Source organism: Anomaloglossus baeobatrachus, chromosome 1 (genome assembly GCF_048569485.1).
Source record: "Anomaloglossus baeobatrachus isolate aAnoBae1 chromosome 1, aAnoBae1.hap1, whole genome shotgun sequence".
Taxonomy (NCBI): Eukaryota; Metazoa; Chordata; class Amphibia; order Anura; family Aromobatidae; genus Anomaloglossus; species Anomaloglossus baeobatrachus.
In genome coordinates, this window is record NC_134353.1 from 597,834,434 (window position 1) to 597,854,847 (window position 20,414).

Here is a 20,414-nt window from a genome sequence, read left to right on the forward strand (position 1 = left end):
AGAAAACAAAATAATCAAGCATGTTGAATTCCAACATGACAGCCTTTATTTCCCCAGATATCTGCTATGGGAGAATTGGGACACCCCCAAACATATTAGACATTGTGCCAGTCATGACAAATTGTGCAGGTTCAGCCGTCATTTCACTATTAATACTAAGCTTTTAGCAACTAGAGGTTACCTTATATAATCTAAGTAAATGAAAAATTAATATATATTGAAATGATGTGAAACTTTTAATAAACTTGAGGATTAATTCCATCCTTCTTTTAAGACATCTGTCAGTGATTTCAAATGAGAGTAAAAATGAAATACTGAAAATATTTTCTGAATTGTTAGTGTAGTGTAGGTGTATTCTTTGGTATCCAGCGTTGTTCTGGTCCTCTTTTGAGTCACATGACAGCGATTCAGACTCTCTGGATCACATTGCACTCTGTGTGTGAGCCAGAAGTCTTTTCACAATGTAAACCTCATTCTGAAACTGTATAGGCTTACATAGGAAAATTCACTACCAGGCCACACGGAGCGATCTGGAAGAGTATGAATCGTCGTCACGTGACTCAGAAGTGGAATGGCGCTGGATAGCAGAGAGGATGGCAATAAAGGAGTACATTAACACATCTACACTACACTAAACTACAAAAAACTGACCAGCACCTCCGAATAGAATAAAGCAAAGTATAAACGGTGCAACCTGTAAAACCCACTTCCGGGTCAAACTGTGTGCGGATCGGCCTAAAAAAGTATGAATCGTCATCATATGACCCAGAAGAGGAATGGCGCTGGATGCCGTAGGTGACTGTATTAATACATCTACACTACAAAAACCTGACCAGCACCTCTGAACAGACTAAAGCAAGTGTGAACAGGTGCAACCTTCTATGATTGCATGATATACAAATAAAAGAATACAGCCAAACTGTGCAAGCTGTAAAATGTATACAAACATTGCACAAATTGGCGAATTTCTTTGAAGGAACCCTAAAGGGCGCATTACACGCAGCAACATCGCTAGCTATGTCACTCGTGAAAGCACACGCCCCCCGTTGTTTGTGCGTCACGGGCAAATTGCTGCCCATGGCGGACAAAATCGCTAGTGCCCGTCACACATACTTACCTTCCTAACGACGTCGCTGTGGCCGGCGAACAGCCTTTTTTCTAAGTGGGCGGTTCGTGCGGTGTCAGTGATGTCAAACGGCAGGCAGGGGCGGAGAGCAGCCGCATGAAAGTCACGCCCACCTCGTTGCCGGAGGATGCAGGTACGGTGTTGTTCGTCGTCCTTGGGGTGTCACACGTAGCGATGTGTGCTGCCTCAGGAACGACTAACAACCTGCGTCAAGCACCAACAACGATTTTTTGAAAATGAACGACGTGTCAACGATCAACCATTAGGTGAGTATTTTTGATCGTTAACACTCGCTCATAGGTGTCACACGCAACAACGTCACTAATTCCGTGATCCCGACGAGATATCGTTAGCGATATTGTTGCGCGTAAAGCCCCCTTTAGGCTTTGTTCACACTAGAAAAAGGATTTTCTCTGACGCCTCATTGGGGGACACAGGACCATGGGTGTTATGCTGCCTATCCATAGGAGGACACTAAGTAGATGCAAAAGCATAACTCCTCCTCTGCAGTATACACCCCCTGGCCGGGCCAGGCAGTCTCAGTTTTAGCTTAGTGTCTATAGGAGGCACTTCCTTTCACGGTTTGTTATTTTTTTGAGGTTTTGAGGGTGACGGTTTCCTTTTGGGACCGATCTCCCACTACCATCAACGGGCGGGAACGTGAAGTGTTGCCTACACGTACCCCCTCACGCGACGCTGGATCCTAGGCTGGACGACTGGTTCCATAGACACCGATTTTCCAAATCCCAGGGCAGAGGCACAATTCCTCAGCCCCTCTTTGCAGGCTCTGAGTTGAATATGGCAAGGTTGTGACTGGATACAGCAAGCTGACTCTGCTATTGTCACTGCCTGGATTGAAGCAGTGTTTAAGGTGAGATCCCCCCTGACTGGTTTCCCAGACAAAGGGAGAAAAGACAGTGCAGGAAAGGCTCCCAGGGCTGAATATACAGTATTTATTATGAGAAAGTCCCTGGCTAGAGCCCCAAGAATCCTGAACACACAGTGTTAACTTTTCCCTAGCTTGCTGGCTGGAGGAGGGGGGGGAAGTCCCTCCTGTTTGCAAACTCCACAGATAATTTCCGGTGGCAGGGGGGAAGGGGTGGCTAGAAAATCACAGAGCTCAGGGACTCACGCTGTTTATCATCTGCTCTGTTTATTTGATCTATCAGAAAAGCCGGCTGATAACCACCGGTGACACGCTGTGTGCTGACTAGAGGGAGAGGGAAGAAAACGATCAGAAGCTCCTTTCCCGACGTTTTTTACTACCCACAGCAGGGGGGGCACACTGACTACTTCTTTGCCCTCTTTTAGCGCTAAGCCCCACCCCCCGCGGCCGCGATAAGCCCCCCCCAGGAAAGCGTGGGAAGATCTCCACACAGCTTACTCCTACCTGAGGACACAGGGTCATCGGCTGATTCTGGTAAGGTGCTGCTCACTGTAGCTCTGCTGAGCATTGCTCCCCCTCCTAGCATATACCTATCAGGAACATGCAGAATTCTAAGGGCACTAAGAGGGCTAAGGCCCACATAGTCTATTATTCAGCCTGCACTGCCTGCCACGCTGAGCTACCACGTAAACACACCTTTTCTCTCTGTGAGTCCTGTGCCCCTATAGCCCCCCAAGAACCCACTGTCACCAGCGCCGCAACCGTCCACCCAGAGCCTAGGGCTCCCAGCCCACCGGAATGGGCACAGTTTCTGTCCCAATCCATGCAAAAACTGTCACAGATCCTGGTGCTGGCTACGCAATGTCATCCTCCACACCCTTCTAGGTCCCTTGACGGAACGCAGCTTGAGGATACCCCTATGGAGGATCCTTCTGAGGTAATCCGGGCACATGCTTCACCGGTTGCAGGGATCAGGAAAAGAGCACACGGCCGGGTGTCTCCAGGGGGCTCTCCCTCGGGAGCACACAGGGCAGGCTCTCCCACATGCTCCATGGCTTCTGAAGAGCTGGAGGAGGGAGAATGCTGTTTGTACCAGGAGGATTCCTTGGTTTCAGCCTCCCCAGATGATCAAACTGTAATAGACTCCCTTATAGGAGCAATCAACCAAACTCTGCATGTGGAGGATCCCCCATTCACTACCACTGACCATGCGGTCTCCTTTAAGAGGGCAAGGAAACCCAAAAAGGTTTTCGCTGATCACCCTGAGTTTCAGGATATCCTCACAAAGCAAAGGGAGAAGCCTGACAGGCGCTTCGGTAACCGAAAACTCATGGAGTCCCGGTACCCTTTTGCCTCACCTGCCCCTAAGGGCTGGGCCGATCCGCCCTCGGTCGACCCCCCTGTCTCCCGCTTTACCACAAAGACGCTCCTGTCTTTACCCGATGGTTCCTCCATCAAGGACCCGACAGACAGACAGGTGGAGCACCTCGCCCGCTCTGCGTTTGAGGCTGCGGGTTCCTCCCTCTCGCCCTCCTTTGCCTCTGTGTGGGTCGCAAAGGCGATCTCGGTCTGGGCAGAATCCCTTAACACTTCGCTTGAGGAATCCCAGTTCACTCATACCTTCATAGAGGTAACAGCTCAAATTGCCTCTGCGGCGGAGTACCTCATGCAGGCCTCCATGGACGCTGCTACCTGCGCAGCGTTTGCCGCCTCAAATACCATAGCCATCCGTAGAGCTCTCTGACTCCGACAATGGCGAGCAGACTCTGCCTCCAAGAAGTCTCTCACGGGCCTCCCCTTTTTTCCAGACCGTTTGTTTGGCAAACGTCTGGACAAGCTCATTTCTGACGCCACGGGAGGAAAGAGTACCTCCCTCCCCCAGCTGAAGTCCAGGACGTCCTTCACCAGACGTCCACAGTCCTCGTTCCGCTCCTTTCGGAACTCATTTGGTTGGTCGACACCCCGTGCTGTCCACGCCACCACCCGCGGACTACGCAGGGACCGACCTTCTCAGCTCTCCCCGAAACCTACTTCGTCATGGCAGCCTAGACCGAAACAGTCCAGGACTAGGGAGACTCGGCCACGACGTTTTCCCCCCCTCATGACTCCTTCGGCGCCCCAGAAGACACACTCATTGTAGGAGGTCGACTGCGGCTTTTTTCAACACATCTGGGCTGCCGCCTCAGACGACAAATGGGTGCGAGACCTTGTGTCTTCCGGTTACCACATAGAATTTCGGACCCGACTCCCGATTCGGTTCTTTCTCTCAAACCCCTCAAAGACTCGAAAACGACGCAAAGCTTTTTTCACAGCAATCCACTCGCCCCAAACAGCAGGAGTGATAATACCTGTCCCAGACGACGAGAAGTTCGGGGGTTTTTATTCCAACCTCTTTGTGGTCCCCAAAAAGGATGGGTCAGTTCGACCCATCCTGGACCTCAAACACCTAAACAAGCATGTGCACGTACGGAGATTCAGAATGGAGTCCCTAAGGTCCATTATTGCATCCATGGTCGAAGGGGAATTCCTCGCATCCATAGACATCAAGGACGCGTACCTGCACATACCCATCGCCCCAGATCACCAAAAGTTCCTCCGCTTTGCAATTCAGGACTCCCACTTTCAATTCGTAGCTCTACCCTTCGGCCTTGCCACCGCACCAAGGGTCTTCACCAAAGTCATGGCGGCCGCCATGAGCGTCCTTCACGCCAGGGGAGTGGTCATTCTCCCTTACTTGGACGACCTCCTCATCAAGGCCCCCTCCTTCCGCGACTGCTCAACCAGCGTACAGATCACTGTGGACACCCTATCCCGCTTAGGGTGGCTAGTGAATCTGGACAAATCATCCCCGGTCCCATCACGATCCATCACCTTCCTGGGGATGTCACTGGACAGCGGTACGCTGCCTCCTACGTCCTCCGTCTCGCTTCATTCGATTCAGCATGCAAGTGCTCGGCAGGATGGTGGCGGCTATGGAAGCAGTACCCTTTGCTCAACTGCACCTCCGCCCACTGCAGCTAGCCCTTCTAGCGGCCTGGGACAAGAGCCCCTTCTCCCTGGACAGACATCTTCACCTGACGCCTCCAGTCAGGTACGCACTCCGCTGGTGGCTTCGGTCCTCATCCCTATTGAAGGGGAGATCCTTTCTCCCAGTGAACTAGCTGGTCCTGACCACGGACGCCAGCCTCCTAGGCACCACACTGCTCAAGGACGTTGGACGCCCCAGGAGTTTTCCCTACCCATAAACACCCTGGAACTCCGCGCGATCTTCCTCGCGATCAGAGCGTTCTGCCCTCTGCTAGCGGGTCGTCAGATTCGAGTCCAATCGGACAATGCGACAGCTGTAGCCTATATCAATCGGCAGGGGGGCACCCGCAGCAAAGTGGCTTATCTCGAGGCCCACAAGATCCTCAGCTGGGCCGAATCGACGGGATCGGTGATATCAGCGGTACACATACTGGGGGTAGAGAACTGGGCAGCAGACTTTCTCAGTCGCCAAGGCCTAGCCGCCGGAGAATGGTCTCTCCACCCACATGTGTTTCTACACATCTGCACTCGCTGGGGCACACCAGACGTGGACCTAATGGCCTCAAGGTTGAATGCAAAGGTACCCGCGTTCATAGCCAGGTCACGCGACCCGCAGTCCATCGGCGCGGATGCTCTAGTCTGCTCCTGGCACCACTTCCGCCTGCCTTACATATTTCCACCTCTACCCCTGCTGCCGCGGGTAATCAGGAAGATCAAGGCAGAGGGAGTCCCGGTGATACTAATAGCACCGGACTGGCCCAGGCGCGCCTGGTACGCCGAATTAGTACAAATGCTCACAGACGCACCGTGGCGCCTTCCAGACATCCCAGACTTGCTGACCCAAGGGCCCATTTCCCATCAGAACTCCAGAGCCCTGAAGCTGACGGCATGGCCATTGAGACCTGGGTACTAACAAGAGCGGGATTCTCCCCTGCGGTTATTTCCACCATGATCCGCACCCGAAAGCCTGCTTCATCCCGCATTAACCACCGTAGGTGGAAAATCTTCCTTTCATGGTGCAGAGAAACTAACGTCCAGCCTATGCCTCTGGCCATCCCCAGAATTCTCGACTTTCTACAGTCTGGCTTGCAAGCGGGGTTGGCTCTCAGTTCCCTTAAAGGGCAGGTCTCAGCGCTCTCAATCTTCTACCAATGCCGCCTGGCTCAAAAACCGCAAGTCAAGACCTTCCTCCAGGGCGTTTCCCATCTAGTTCCCCCGTACAAACGGCCGCTGGACCCATGGGACCTCAACCTCGTTCTGGACGGTCTCCAGAGGTCTCCCTTTGAACCCCTCAAGGAATCCTCCCTTGCTCTTCTGTCCTGGAAGGTAACATTCCTGGTGGCAATTACGTCCATCAGACGGGTTTCGGAGCTAACAGCACTCTCTTGCCGCGAGCCTTTCCTGATCTTTCACCAGGACAAGGTGGTTCTGCGCCCCCTTCCGGATTTCCTTCCAAAGGTTCTTACCCCGTTTCATTTGAAAGAGGACATTGTTCTGCCTTCCTTTTGTCCACACCCAGTTCATAGGGTGGAAAGGTCTCTGCATTCGTTAGACCTCGTCTGAGCTCTCAGATATTACATATCCAGGACAGCCCCCTTTAGGAAAACGAACTCTTTGTTCGTCATTCCTGAGGGGCCTAAGAAGGGACATGCAGCTTCAAAGGCGACTCTGCGATCCAGGAAGTCTACCGCCTGCAACTCAAGCCCATTCTTAGTGGGCTGCGGGCTCATTCCACGCGAGCAGTTGGTGCTTCGTGGGACATTCGGCATCAGGCTTCAGTGGAACAGGTGTGTAAGGCTGCGACCTGGTCTAGCCTACATACTTTTTCAAAGCATTACAGAGTCCATACCCAGGTTTCAACTGAGGCAAATCTGGGTAGGAAAATTCTGCAAACGGCAGTAGAGCACCTCTCTCAGTAGGCGCTCCAGGCTGTCTGGGACTGGTTCCTAGTCCTTGGGTTGTATTGTCTTCTTTTATGTTTCCCACCCATGGACTGCTTTAGGACATCCCATGGTCCTGTGTCCCCCAATGAGGCGTCAGAGAAAAACGGATTTTTGTGTACTCACCGTAAAATCGTTTTCTCTTAGCCATCATTGGGGGACACAGCACCCACCCTGTTGCCCTGCGGGGCCTTGGTTCTCTCAGTACCTTATTTGGTTATGACTCCTTTTTTCTCATGTTCCTCTGTTGAGAAGTTTTTTACTGTTTTTTTCTCCTACTGCTTGTGTACTAAAACTGAGACTGCCTGGCCCGGCCAGGGGGTGTATACTGCAGAGGAGGAGCTATGCTTTTGCATCTACTTAGTGTGCTCCTATGGATAGGCAGCATAACACCCATGGTCCTGTGTCCCCCAATGATGGCTAAGAGAAAACGATTTTACGGTGAGTACACAAAAATCCGTTTTTTCTCAAGAAATTACCTGAGAGTCTGAAAGATTACCGCATTTGCGGTCAAAAACCGCACCGAAAACTGCATGTGTTTTTTCCGTGGTTTTGTGCGTTTTTGGTGCAGTTTTTCCGCAGGTTGGTCCCTGCGGTTTTTTACCATTATCTATGGCAAAAAACGCAGGTACCTGCAGAAAAGAACTGACATGCACATTCTTTTTCTCAAGAAATTCTGCAGAAAGAATGTCCTTGGGAAAAACAACGTAGTGTGCGCACAGCTATTTTGTTTTTCCATAGGTTTTGCTGGGGAATGTCTGCAGAAAGGTTACAACCATTTTCTGCAGAAATTTCTGCAGCATTCGCAAAAAAATTGCAGTGTGTGAACAAGGCCTAAGTGTAACAAACATGTCTCTCCTGGCCTAAAAGTCTACAAATTCTGCAGCCTTTAGCAAGAAGAAAACCATTTGGGTTTTTTTGGGGTTTTTTTCTCTCAACAGAGAGCTACATGACTTCCAAGCCTAAAGATGGGCTGTGCCACTCGTGGACTTGCCCGACAGACCAGAAATTGCCAGCCAATCCCTAGCAGCTCTAATTATAAACATCCTTAGGTTAATTGGAGGCGTGCTCACCCAAATATGGTGGCAGTCACCACCTGCATTAATATACTATATAAAACTGACCAGGACTTCCTTTCATCTATTCAATCTTTGCATACAACTTGGCGCATACAGTGTGCTGATGTATTCTTTTTTTTGTATATTATGCAGCCATAGCAGCTTAGACCTGTTCACACTTCCTTTATTCTATTCATAGGTGCTGGTCAATTTTGTTTTTGTAGTATACAATGCGAGGTAATGACTGCCTCCATATTTGTCTGAACACTTCTCCCTTCAGCCTAAAGCTGTTTTTAATTAGTGCTGGATCCTATCTGCCCTTTAAATGTGTAGGCTTATAGCCCAGTTGAATCATGTTTGATTAGGTCTTAGATTTAGAATCAGAGAAAAGAAAGGTACGCTTGTTGTGGCTGGTGGGCTCTCCTTATTTGTCCATTTGGTGCACTTTGGTGTACCTTCATTTTATAATTATATTCTACATAGCCGTAATGCATTTTTTTTTAAACTCGTTTTATTGAAGTTTAAGTATGACATAATATCAGCAATCAACACAGCAATTTGTACATGGAATATAAAAGGTGAACATCTGTCATTGTAAAGGTATACATTCTCAGGTTGTATCCAATAAAAAAAGAAAAAAAAGGATTACAATATGGACAAAGGATATTATTACATAGTGCTGAGGACCGAGTCACACCACTAGCAGATAAACTGAGACACCCTATAGGACTCCAGTGCCCGAGTGTGTGTCATAAAAGAAGGATATTTTAAGACAAAAGATCGTGTAACATTGAAGCCAGGGAACTGGGCGAACCTCCAGTCAAGGGAGACCTCAACCACTCACCCCAAATTTTCTCAAATTTATTTAGTGAACCCCTGTTCTGGAACACAAACTGCTCTAGTGGAGTTATGGCATTCACGAGGGCGATCCAAGAAGCTCTAGAAGGGGGACGGGGGTTCATCCAATTTAGTATTATGCCCTTTCGGGCCAGGAACAGGACCTTCTTCAATAGCAAGTTCTCGGATTGGGACCAGGAGTTAGTATTCAACACTCCAAACAAACAAAGGATCGGACTTATAGGAACCTCTTTCTACAGTACCGAGAAGAGCGCCATTATAACATCTTTCCAATAGGAGTAGACAAAACGACATTCCCATATCATATGCCAAAAATCTGCACCGCCTCTCCCGCACCTCGGGCACATGTCCGTAACAGTGCTATTCATTTTATTTAGTTTTACAGGTGTGATATAACTCTGATGGATAATGTATAGTTGAATGAGTCTATTGTTAATTGCAGGAGATACCAAGGTGTGGGATTCGACTATGTCGTTCCAAGCTATATTATTATTATTATTTATTATTATAGCGCCATTTATTCCATGGCGCTTTACAAGTGAGAGAGGGTATACGTACAACAATCATTAACAGTACAAGACAGACTGGTATAGGAGGAGAGAGGACCCTGCCCGTGAGGGCTCACAGTCTACAGGGAATGGGTGATGGTACAATAGGTGAGGACAGAGCTGGTTGCGCAGTGGTCTACTGGACTGAGGGCTATTGTAGGTTGTAGGCTTGTTTGAAGAGGTGGGTCTTGAGGTTCCTCTTGAAGCTTTCCACGGTAGTGGAGAGTCTGATTTGCTGAGGTAGAGCGTTCCAGAGTATGGGGGATGCACGGGAGAAATCTTGTACGCGATTGTGGGAAGAGGAGATAAGAGAGGAGCAGAGAAGGAGATCTTGTGAGGATCTGAGGTTGCGTGCAGGTAGGTACCGGGAGACTAGGTCACAGATGTAGGGAGGAGACAGGTTGTGCATGGCTTTGTATGTCATGGTTAATGTTTTGAACTGGAGTCGTTGGGCGATGGGAAGCCAGTGAAGGGATTGGCAGAGTGGCGAGGCTGGGGAGTAGCGAGGGGAGAGGTGGATTAAGCGGGCCGCAGAGTTTAGGATAGATTGGAGGGGTGCAAGAGTGGTGGAAGGGAGGCCAGAGAGCAGGAGGTTGCAGTAGTCGAGGCGGGAGATGATGAGGGCATGCACTAATGTTTTTGCAGATTCTTGGTTAAGGAAAGCACGGATCCGGGAGATATTTTTGAGTTGTAATCGGCATGAGTTGAAGAGGGCTTGGATGTGTGGCTTGAAGGATAGAGCAGAGTCGAGGGTTACTCCAAGGCAACTATATCATCTAACTCAGGAATCCTGGCTTTCCACTTCCCCAAAACGGAGAGAGGATTGTTCATGGCCTTGGCCCGAATAAGGATTAAGTATAATTTGGAGATCAGAGCCCCAGGACCCTACGATCTGATGATTCCGATTATCGGGAATGAAGAAAATCTAACCCCACGACCAGAGAATTGAGCCCGGAAAGCATGTCTGATCTGGAGGTACTTGAACCCATGAGAATCCGGCAAATCATACTCAGCCTGCAGTTGCGCAAAGGGGCGGAGCCCGTTATCACAGACTATTGAGCCCAGGGAGGCTATTCCACGACTTCTCTACTCCCCAAAGCCCGGCAATCCAAAGAAATGTGGGAGGTCCAAATTACCCCATAAAGGGGTCTCGATGAGCACATCTTGGAACCCAAAGGTGGATTTAGCTTCCTTCCAAATCCTGGCCCCCAGTTTATGAATTGGAAGAATTCGGCCCTCAGGGGCTCGCTTGTAATCTGATAATAGAGGCCATAGGAGATCCACACCCATGTGACCCGCCAAGAATCCCTCCGGGGAGCTACTCGCGCCAGGCAACGTCCAATGACCCAGATATTTCAACTGTCCAGCTAAATAATATAAATATAGATCAGGAAGGGCCATATCTCCTAGATCTATAGGCCTTTGTAGTTTGGCCAATTGGATTTTTTATCTAAAAGAGCCCCAGACAAAGGTGATCATTAAGGAGTCAGCCATAATGCAGTTTAAATGTCATACACTCCCTGACAGAAGTTCTGTCGCTTATCCATGTTATGTAAATAAAAGCTTATAACCTGACTTTAAATTCATCTATTGGTTTTTATAAATTTGTCTTTTGAAAGCTGAAACACTCACAAATTTGGTTTAGGTTATGAATATAAAGTTGCTGCAAAGCTGAAATATTGATCATTTAATGAACACAGAAAGGTCAGATTTTGGCAAGACAAAAGGTTTGTCGCCTTGCCATATAATGCACCCAATCCTAGTTTTACATTCTCACCTGTGCTCACAAAGTGATCGGTTAATTAGTGGGTGTTTATAAAAAGAAACCCAGCACCCCAGATCTTCAGTTGAACTGCAACTTGACCTATGACAACATGCCAAAAATCCACCCTGCAACCAAAACCTTGATTATCAAGAGACTGAAGAACAGATCCGCTGCAAAGGTGTCTGGCACCTTTAATGTGCCTCAGCATCAAGTACAAAGAATTAAAAAAAGATTTGAAGAGACTGGAAATGTTTTTGACAAGCTCAGGTCCGGCAGACCCCGCAAGACAACTACTCAGAAGGAACGTTTGTTGGTTAGAAAACCCAAAGCCAGCTCCTCTTCCACTGCAGCAGAGCTCCAAAAGGCCTTGTCACCTCAAGTCCCTGTTTGAAATGGCCTCCATGGTCGAATCAGTGTCCAAAACCCAGCACTAAACAAAAGGCAATTAAAAAAACTGTGTGGCATTTGCCAAGTCCCACAGCCTGCTAAACAAATGGATGCTGGAAAAGTGGCAGAAGGTGGATTTCTCTGATGAATCTTCAGTTGAATTACACCACAGCCACCGCAAATATTGCAGGAGACCTACTGGAGCCCGTATGGATCCAGAAAACAGTTAAGTTTGGTGGTGGAAAGATCATGGTCTGGGGTTACATTCAGTATGGGGGTGTGCAAAACATTTGCAAGGTGGAAGGCGATATCAATAGCCTAATTCCCAATCATAAAAGGGGTCAAATTCTGCAGCGGGATGGTGCTCCATCTCATACATCCTTCTCTACAACAAAGTTCCTCCTGGCAAAGAAGATTAAGGTGCTCAAGGACTGGCCAGCCTAGTCACCAGACTTGAACATCATTGAGCATGTTTGGGGTAGGATGAAAGAGGAAGCTTAGAAGACAAAACCAAAGAATCTAGATTAACTCTGGGAGGCATGTAAGACTGCATTCTTTGCTATTCCTGATGACTTCATCAATAAATTGTATGAATCATTGTTGAACCGCATGGATGCAGTCCTTCAAGCTCATGGAAGTCACACAAAATATTAAATATAGCTCTAATAGCACCACAACTTAATTCACCAATATTATGCAACATATCTTTGTATTAGAAGTTAATTATTTGTTTGAATTTCACATTATTTTCTGTGGGCGACAAAACTTTTGTCTTGCTAAAATCTGACCTTTCTGTGGTCATTAAATGATCAATATTTCAGCTTTGCAGCAACTTTATTTTCATAACCTAAACCAAATTTAGGAGGGTTTCAGCTATCAAGAGTAATTTATGAAACCAATGGATGAATTTCAAGTCAGATTATAAGCTTTTATTTACATAACATGGATAAGCGACAGAACTTCTGTCAGGGACTGTATATGCAATGTTCACATACATCCTGTAGACTGTGAGCCCTCGTGGACAGGGTCTTCTCTCCTCCTGTACCTGTCAATGGCTTGTGTTCTTCATGACTATTGTACTTGGCTCTATTATGTATACCTCCTTTTCATATGTAAAATGCCATAGAATAAATTGCACAATAATAATAATAATCTTGGTGCATACAGAGTGCTGCTGTATTCTTTTGTTTGAACTAGACTACACTAACATTTACTGTACATTGTGTTTTTTTTTGGGGGGGGGATTAATGGGAGTGCTTTCAATGAAAGGGGATTTCTGATGCGAAAGTGCATATCAGCAGCCAACACCTTTAATTTTTCAAATACTATAATATAGTATAAGCTGAATGAGTTTGCCTTAAATAATTGTGATTGCTGCTTTTAATTATATTGATTTACTAAGTTTTAATTTATAAGGTTAGTGATAGGTAGGCCTGTATTCATTTATTTCACTTTATATTGAAAATAGTATTGTAGTTACTATTGGTTTTGCACATAAAGACATAGGTCTATATCTCCTTTTGTATGTTCCTCTTTATTCTGTACTTTTTTGACTGCTATATATGTACCTTCATCTCCTATATATTAATCCCACCTCTTCATGTACAACATCCTATCCATTTATAGCACTATAGAAATAGAGGATATAACTTGCGTTTTATGTTTTTCTTAGTGTGTTCCTTTTTGGCCTGAGAACAGCAGTAATAAATTGAGTGTTCAAGTTGACGGCAGTCAGGTCCCCCCAAAGAAGATAAATTTTAATAAACAAGACAACTGTACATTACTTCACCTTGGGGATAAGGTAGCGCTTACATTTTGAAGTGTAATGTATCACTTATGACTCATATCCGGTATGTATATCTATATTGTGTTTCTTTACATCACAGCTTGGAGGCATATTAGTGGATATCACCCCAAGGGACCACTCCACTGTCGTCACATTCTCAGACTACCTTGCAGGATCAGCTCCCTTTCTTTTAATCAATGATACAAAGTCAGAGACCATTGAATTCTGCCAGAGGTGAGTGATTTAGGCGTCTAAATGTACAAGAATGTGAGGTGTACGATGTAATGGTTACTTTATGTATAATCTTTGCCCAGGTATAATTTACAAATAACCATCTCCTAATCTACTGAATATTTCACTTCTATATATCTATTTTACCATCATGTATCTTGACTAAATATGCTTATTTTTAAGTATTGTGTGTGTGGTAGATGTATTGAATTTGCTTTTTTATATTTTTGACTTGTAAATTGTGGGTGAAATAGAAAAATAACGTTTTTTGAGTTTTCAGTATAAATTATAATTTTTATAATTTAAACAATTTTAATGTCTTTTTTGTGTTATTTAGCTCTGTTAATGGAGAGAAGGACACTTTGCCTCCAGCCAAAGCAGCATTATTCGCATGGGAGGACCCCACTAGTGAAAGAGCATTGTCCTGGAAATGTGGAACAAGCACTGGAACGGTCTCTCAAATTGAGGTTGGCATAAACGTCCATACATTATACATGTAACATACAAAGCAACACACACACACACATACATACATACATACATACATACATACATACATACATACATACACAAACACACACACACACACACACACACTTGCAGTCCGACCCTTATATTATCAAGTAAAAACGTGATAAAAAATAAACTTGAGAAGCACTTGATAAAAAAGAACTTGATAAAAAAAGAATGTGTTGCCAATTCCAAGAGTAAAGAATTCCATGATTTCATGAAATGTCTTCTGAATTTAAGAGTGTAATTTCCAATTATAATTATTGTTTTATACTTTATTTTAATTCCATGAAATTCTTTTCACGTTAGTATAATTATGTCCTTCATTGTTATCGTTCGCACTTTATTTTTTATTCCTACCTTTCCTCAAATTGTATATTGGTGTCTTTTAGGACAGAGTTGAATATCTTAGAATGGAGAGTAGCATTGTCTATTTGGTGTCCTTCTTGGAGGGTTTACAGAGGATTGTGCTGTTCACTGAAGATGAAAAAGTTTTCCAAGTAACCTACGACAGTGAAAAAGCCGAACTTGCGGAGCAGGAGGTCACAGTGTCCTTATCTAACCTTGGAATTTCTTTAGTAAATAATTATTCCAAGCAAGAAGTCTCCTACATTGGTATCACCAGGTAAGTTCACTTTTTCTGCTTTTAGGTGGGTTTGGTCCACTAGTGGGAGCTAGCAAGGTGGAATCATGTAACAAGGTCTGAACTCGAGTAAATTTAGAATTCCTCTTCAAGGCTTTAGTAGGCACAATCGGTTTTCCAGTATTTTGGACACAAATAATAGTGCAGTCTAAAACATTCTGAACTTTAGAACCTCAGTAACTATAAGACTGTTAAGCTGTGTGCACACAGTGCCATTTATCGTGCTTTTTTGAGTTTTTGCTTGCACGTGTGTCACAAAAATGCAAGCATATCCTTAGGCCTGCAAAGTCAATGAGAATCCTGAAATGTTGTGCACATGATGAGGTTTTTTTTTCCTGGCAGATTTGGTGCAGAAATTAATCTGCAGCATGTCAATTCTTTCAGTGCTTTTGCCTGCGTTTTTCACATTGAAAGCAATAATTAACGCATGCAAAAAAAGCGCATGAAAAATGCCAAGAGATGAAGAAATGATGCATAAATTTCTGCACCAAAGACTCAACATGTGCACATACCCATGTCAATAAAAGTCTGATGGCATTTGATAAACATCTTCAAAAAATGCTTTTAACATAGCTGACATGGCTCCATAATTAACAGAAGCATTAACAATAGTGTGAACAATGCCTAAAATATACAAAATCTGACTTCTACAAATCTATATCTCAATGACAATATTACATTTTGGAAACCATATTTTTCTGAAATACGTTTGTCAGAAAGTCACACATGACGTAAATTAGCATATTACTCTATAAACGTAGCTAAAGCATTGCTAGCATCCTCAGTATCTTGGTCTCTGGGATTAGAGACTGTATTAAACTCTAAAGGTTCTCTGTGAATTGACTCATAGATACCATAAAATACATACATCCAGTGTATTTCCAATACTAAACAGAACAGTAGTGCAAATATGTTTTTTTTTATTACTATTATGCTTTGCTTATATAGCACCATCATTCCACAGCGGTTTTATAGAGATTATCATAGCTGTCCCTATTGAGGCTCACAATCTAGATTCCCTATCACTATGTCTTTGGCATGTGGGAGAAAACCGGAGCACCTGGATAACACCACCCAAACACAGGGAGAACATAAACTCCTTGCAGATGTAGGGGCTTTTGGAGCCAGGATCTCACTGCTGCAAGACTACAGTGCTAACCACTGAGCCACTGTGCTGCCCATTGTAATCAGAAAAAAGTACATTATTTAGCTTACAATTCTATACCTAATACACCTAATACTGAATTATCTAAGTATGAATCTAAAATTAACGACATGAATTATTCCCTTCCATCCAGTGTCTAATTTATTGCCCTCAATTGTACTCACGTAGTTTCAATAAGGAGCATTTACAGTAAGAGTGGTATATCTAAATACTCTGTATATGGAGAATACTGTATATTAATAAATGTCCGATAGGCCATATTATACTACAGTAACAGCCTAGAATAGCCTAGTAAGGATAAAATGCTATAATGTACTGTAAATAAATAAAATACTATATTGGTGTAAGTATAATGACCAGACACAAACTGTTAAAAAACACAAATAGACAACAAGACATATAAAACCTAAGTGAGGTGGAGGAACACAACCTCTGAAAAACTGATTTTATGTGAAGGGAAAAAATTATTCCAAAAACAGACTACAGAAATAAAGTGCAAGTGCAAATATATGTACGCCAAAGTTGAGCTAAGTAGGGTAAGTAAATAAAGCAGTATAATAAATAAAGGTAGCAGTAAGAAAGGTGTTAATACCAAAAAATCAGTACAGCAGTGGCATTGTAGAAGTGTGTGCTCAATGGCCAGCAAACCTACTGGTAATTAAAAACAAGCAAATTAAAGCACCACTTCAGCGGTTTTGTTTTTTTTCCACCCCCTTGAGTAATGCTTTAAAACGAAGTCACCCGCCCCGGTCTTATACTCACACTCTGACATCTTCACCATGAAACACTGGAGCAGCCGGCAGGTCGCAAACTTGAGAAGACCAACAGGAGCAACATTGGTAACAGATGAAGACACCAAAGTTTGAGTTATAATAGGTGACAGAGGACTTAGATATAAAGCACTACTCCATCAGTGAAGTAGAACATTTTTTTGTAGTGGTGCTTTAAATACAGACCCAAAATGGCATGTGCAAGACAAGGCCACTCCATTTCATTCTTTGAAGCACATATACTAACGCTTCAAAGGCTCTAAGATTAAGTCAGTAGAGTAAAACACTGCACTTCTGGCATATAAGTGCCCAAGTAGGATCCCATCCTGTAATACAATGAATGTAGGACATGGTACTCAAAAGGATAATAGATTGTATTCCAAAACCATCAAAACTTTTGGTCCAAACTCTAGACTTTCATCAATGATATGGAATGCCAAGAGAGAAGTGTGGAAAATCAACACAATAGTATGAAAGTTGTATCCACTGCTCCAATTTTCCTTTTGAGTGCCAAGTCTTACATTCATTCTAAGATCAAGACAGACCTTAACTAGACACTTAAAAGTTACTTTTTGGAGCTGGTATGGGGTTTGAACTATAATGAGATGACAGACCAGACCCTTAGTGGTTCTCAGAGAATTGTTATAAAATATATAATACATATTTAAAACTGATTTTTTTTCTAAATGCCTTTTATTTAGTAAAAACCTATGCTTTATCTAGTGCACTCTGTTGGGATTTTAAAGAAGGCAGATGCCATAAGTCAGTGTGCACTTATCCTAGATCGAGCTGCATAAAAAAAACAAAAACATCTGCTCTAGACGTAGGTCAGGTCAAAGCAGCGTCCCGTTAGACATCATGAACTCACATTCCTCTGTTCAGTCACCCTGACAGGACACTGAGCGGAGTGGAGTAAAGGAGAAGATAACATTTTTCTTTAGCTGACTGAGAATGAACATCCATCTCAGTCAGCCTGACCGTTTTAGTGCAGTGCAGAGAATATGTCTCGCTGTTCATGCAGCTCGTCCTGGGAAGGCTGCACACTGCTAGAAGTTGCCATCTTTAAAATCCTGACAGAGTGCACTAGGTAAAGCATACCTTTCTGCTAAATAAACAGAAATTTTTAAAAGTATGTTATTTATTTTATCACATTTCTTAGACAATCCCTTTAAAATTAATTCTGATACCATGAAATGTGTTGATTTTTACTTAGCTACTCTTCAATTCACACCCGGCCTGGACACAACTTTTTGATGCTGGTTAGCATCTGGGCTTTATGTGCTAGGCCAGCTGTAGCTGTTCTGTCGGCAGATCTGCCATCATTGATGTATTAATAGAGATCAGTGTCTTCTCAAATTAATCTATGTGCATGTCTGGAATTTTGACACTGGATGTTTCTGGTAGAGATTCTGATCATGGTCCCCCAAATGAGTATGGCTGCTTTTTGGTATGTCAAGTTATTAACACAAATGCAGTGAATGAAGTCAGCTATGTTCTTCTATATTCGTGTGTGTGCCCTTATTTCTGAAGGTTATGTATGATTTTTCTTTTTAGTTCAGATGTAGTGTGGGAGACAAAAAAGAAGAGAAGATGGAGGCCACTAAGTGTAAAGCAGACAGAAACACTAGAAACGGCCTATAAAGAATACAGTGATTCTTCACCTACAGATAATAAAATTGTTGAGTTGGATGCTAATTCACAGGTATGTGAGCCATATAAAGACCAATTGTACTGATCCAATGAACGAGAGACACCTGCCAGACACGTATCTGTATTTTCAGGATGAAAGACTGACAAGTGGCATACATATAATGCCTGTAGATCTGACAGCCAGTCTTTAAAGATTGCTGAGACAATCTTCAGAAGTGATATTTAGTACTCTACTTGATCATACATCGACCTCACTAATTGTCATCATTAAACAAGGTTTCCTGGCATCTAAAACAAAGTGAATGTTATGTAGCGCCAATGTTGGCATTAAGTAAACTAATATGTTGCTATTTTGACCATTACAGGTGTGCCTCACACCCACATTGACTGGCATGAAATTCCTACAGCCGGCATTAGGACCAGTGAGAAGAAGCTTTCTGCCAGCGTTGAAGATAGAATACTCTGCTTCTGCTCATCAAACATCTATCAGACTGCAGGTCTACAGAATCCAGGTAAGGAAATGCTCATTACTGCTCAATCGCTAAACAGCAAATGTCACACAGAATAGGACCGTAGTATGTCTCATGATATCAGAGCAGCACCTCCCGTTATACTGTATATGTACAGTAGAAGAGATCTTTTCTGTTTTTAGCCTGTTTTCTAATGTCCAATATGTAATACCTTTTTATTCTTCTCTGCTTGAATTATAACATTATGTAGTAGTTGGAGCTCCGTTTTGGCTTTTTTTGTTAAATAGCTGTAAGTCAACTTTTGGAGTTAGGGTACCTTCACACTTTAGCGATGCAGCAGCGATCCGACTAGCGATCTGACCTGGTCAGGATCCCTGCTGCATCGCTACATGGTCGCTGGTGAGCTGTCAAACAGGCAGATCTCACCAGCGACCAGTGACCAGCCCCCAGCCAGCAGCGACGTGCAAGCGACGCTGCACTTGCACGGAGCCGGCGTCTGGAAGCTGCGGACACTGGTAACTAAGGTAAACATCGGGTATGGTTACCCGATGTTTACATTAGTTACCAGCGCACACCGCTTAGCTGTGTGTGCAGAGAGCAGAGAGCAGCGCACACTGAGCGCTGGCTCCTTGCTCTCCTAGCTACAGAACACATCGGGTTAATTAACCCGATGTGTACAGCAGCTACATGTGCAGAGAGCCGGAGCTGGCAGCACAGGCAGCGTGAGAGCTGCGGAGGCTGGTAACTAAGGTAAATATCGGGTAACCACCTTGGTTACCCGATGTTTATCTTGGTTACAGCTTACCGCAGCTGCCAGATGCCGGCTCCTGCTCCCTGCTCGCTTCATTTGTCGCTCTCTCGCTGTCACACACAGCGATCTGTGTGTCACAGTGGGAGAGCGCCTTTGAAGAAAACGAACCAGGGCTGTGTGTAACGAGCAGCGATCTCGCAGCAGGGGCCAGATCGCTGCTCAGTGTCACACACAGCGAGATCGCTAATGAGGTCACTGCTGCGTCACAAAAAGCGTGACTCAGCAGCGATCTCGGCAGCGAGCTCGCTATGTGTGAACCACCCCTTAAGCTATACATTTCAAGATAGGGAGGGCAAAGGAGTTTACTAGATACTTATGTCTTAAAGAGGTTGTCCAGTTAAAACAAATTGTTACTTATTAATAGAATAGGTGATAACTTGTTGATTGGTGGGGGTCTGACTGCTGGGACCCACACAGATTATCCCTGATAGAATGAAGTGGCTGTACATATGCTCGACCGATGCTCCATTCATTCACTATGGAACTGCTAGGAACTGCTTCTAGCTTTTTCCCGAAATCCCATTGAGAATGAATGGAGTAGCAGTCAAGCGTCCGAATTGCCACACCATTTTGTGAGTGAGTTAAAATTTCCCCATCATGGATACAAATTACATTATCTACCAACTGGTGCAGGCCACAATGTTGGGACACCCAGCGATCAGCAAATGATCACATATCCTTCATTTAGGTGGTAACTTCTTTTCACTGGACAACCTCTTTAACATTTTGAATTTGCGGTGGGAATCTGAGCCCGCAGACCCCACCAGTTCTGAAAATGAATAA

At 44.6% G+C, this 20,414-nt stretch overlaps 1 protein-coding gene across 1 annotated transcript in view; it reads left to right on the forward strand.

Annotated features, from left to right (window-relative positions):
• VPS13A (vacuolar protein sorting 13 homolog A) overlaps positions 1 to 20,414 on the forward strand; it is a 368,017-nt gene that overhangs the window by 263,431 nt on the left and 84,172 nt on the right. Inside the window, exons 51-56 of the mRNA XM_075318171.1 lie at positions 13,268 to 13,396; positions 13,482 to 13,615; positions 13,950 to 14,079; positions 14,515 to 14,747; positions 18,255 to 18,402; positions 18,716 to 18,862. Of these exons, the coding sequence (XP_075174286.1) occupies positions 13,268 to 13,396; positions 13,482 to 13,615; positions 13,950 to 14,079; positions 14,515 to 14,747; positions 18,255 to 18,402; positions 18,716 to 18,862 (921 nt within the window). The remainder of the gene's footprint in view (positions 1 to 13,267; positions 13,397 to 13,481; positions 13,616 to 13,949; positions 14,080 to 14,514; positions 14,748 to 18,254; positions 18,403 to 18,715; positions 18,863 to 20,414) is intronic.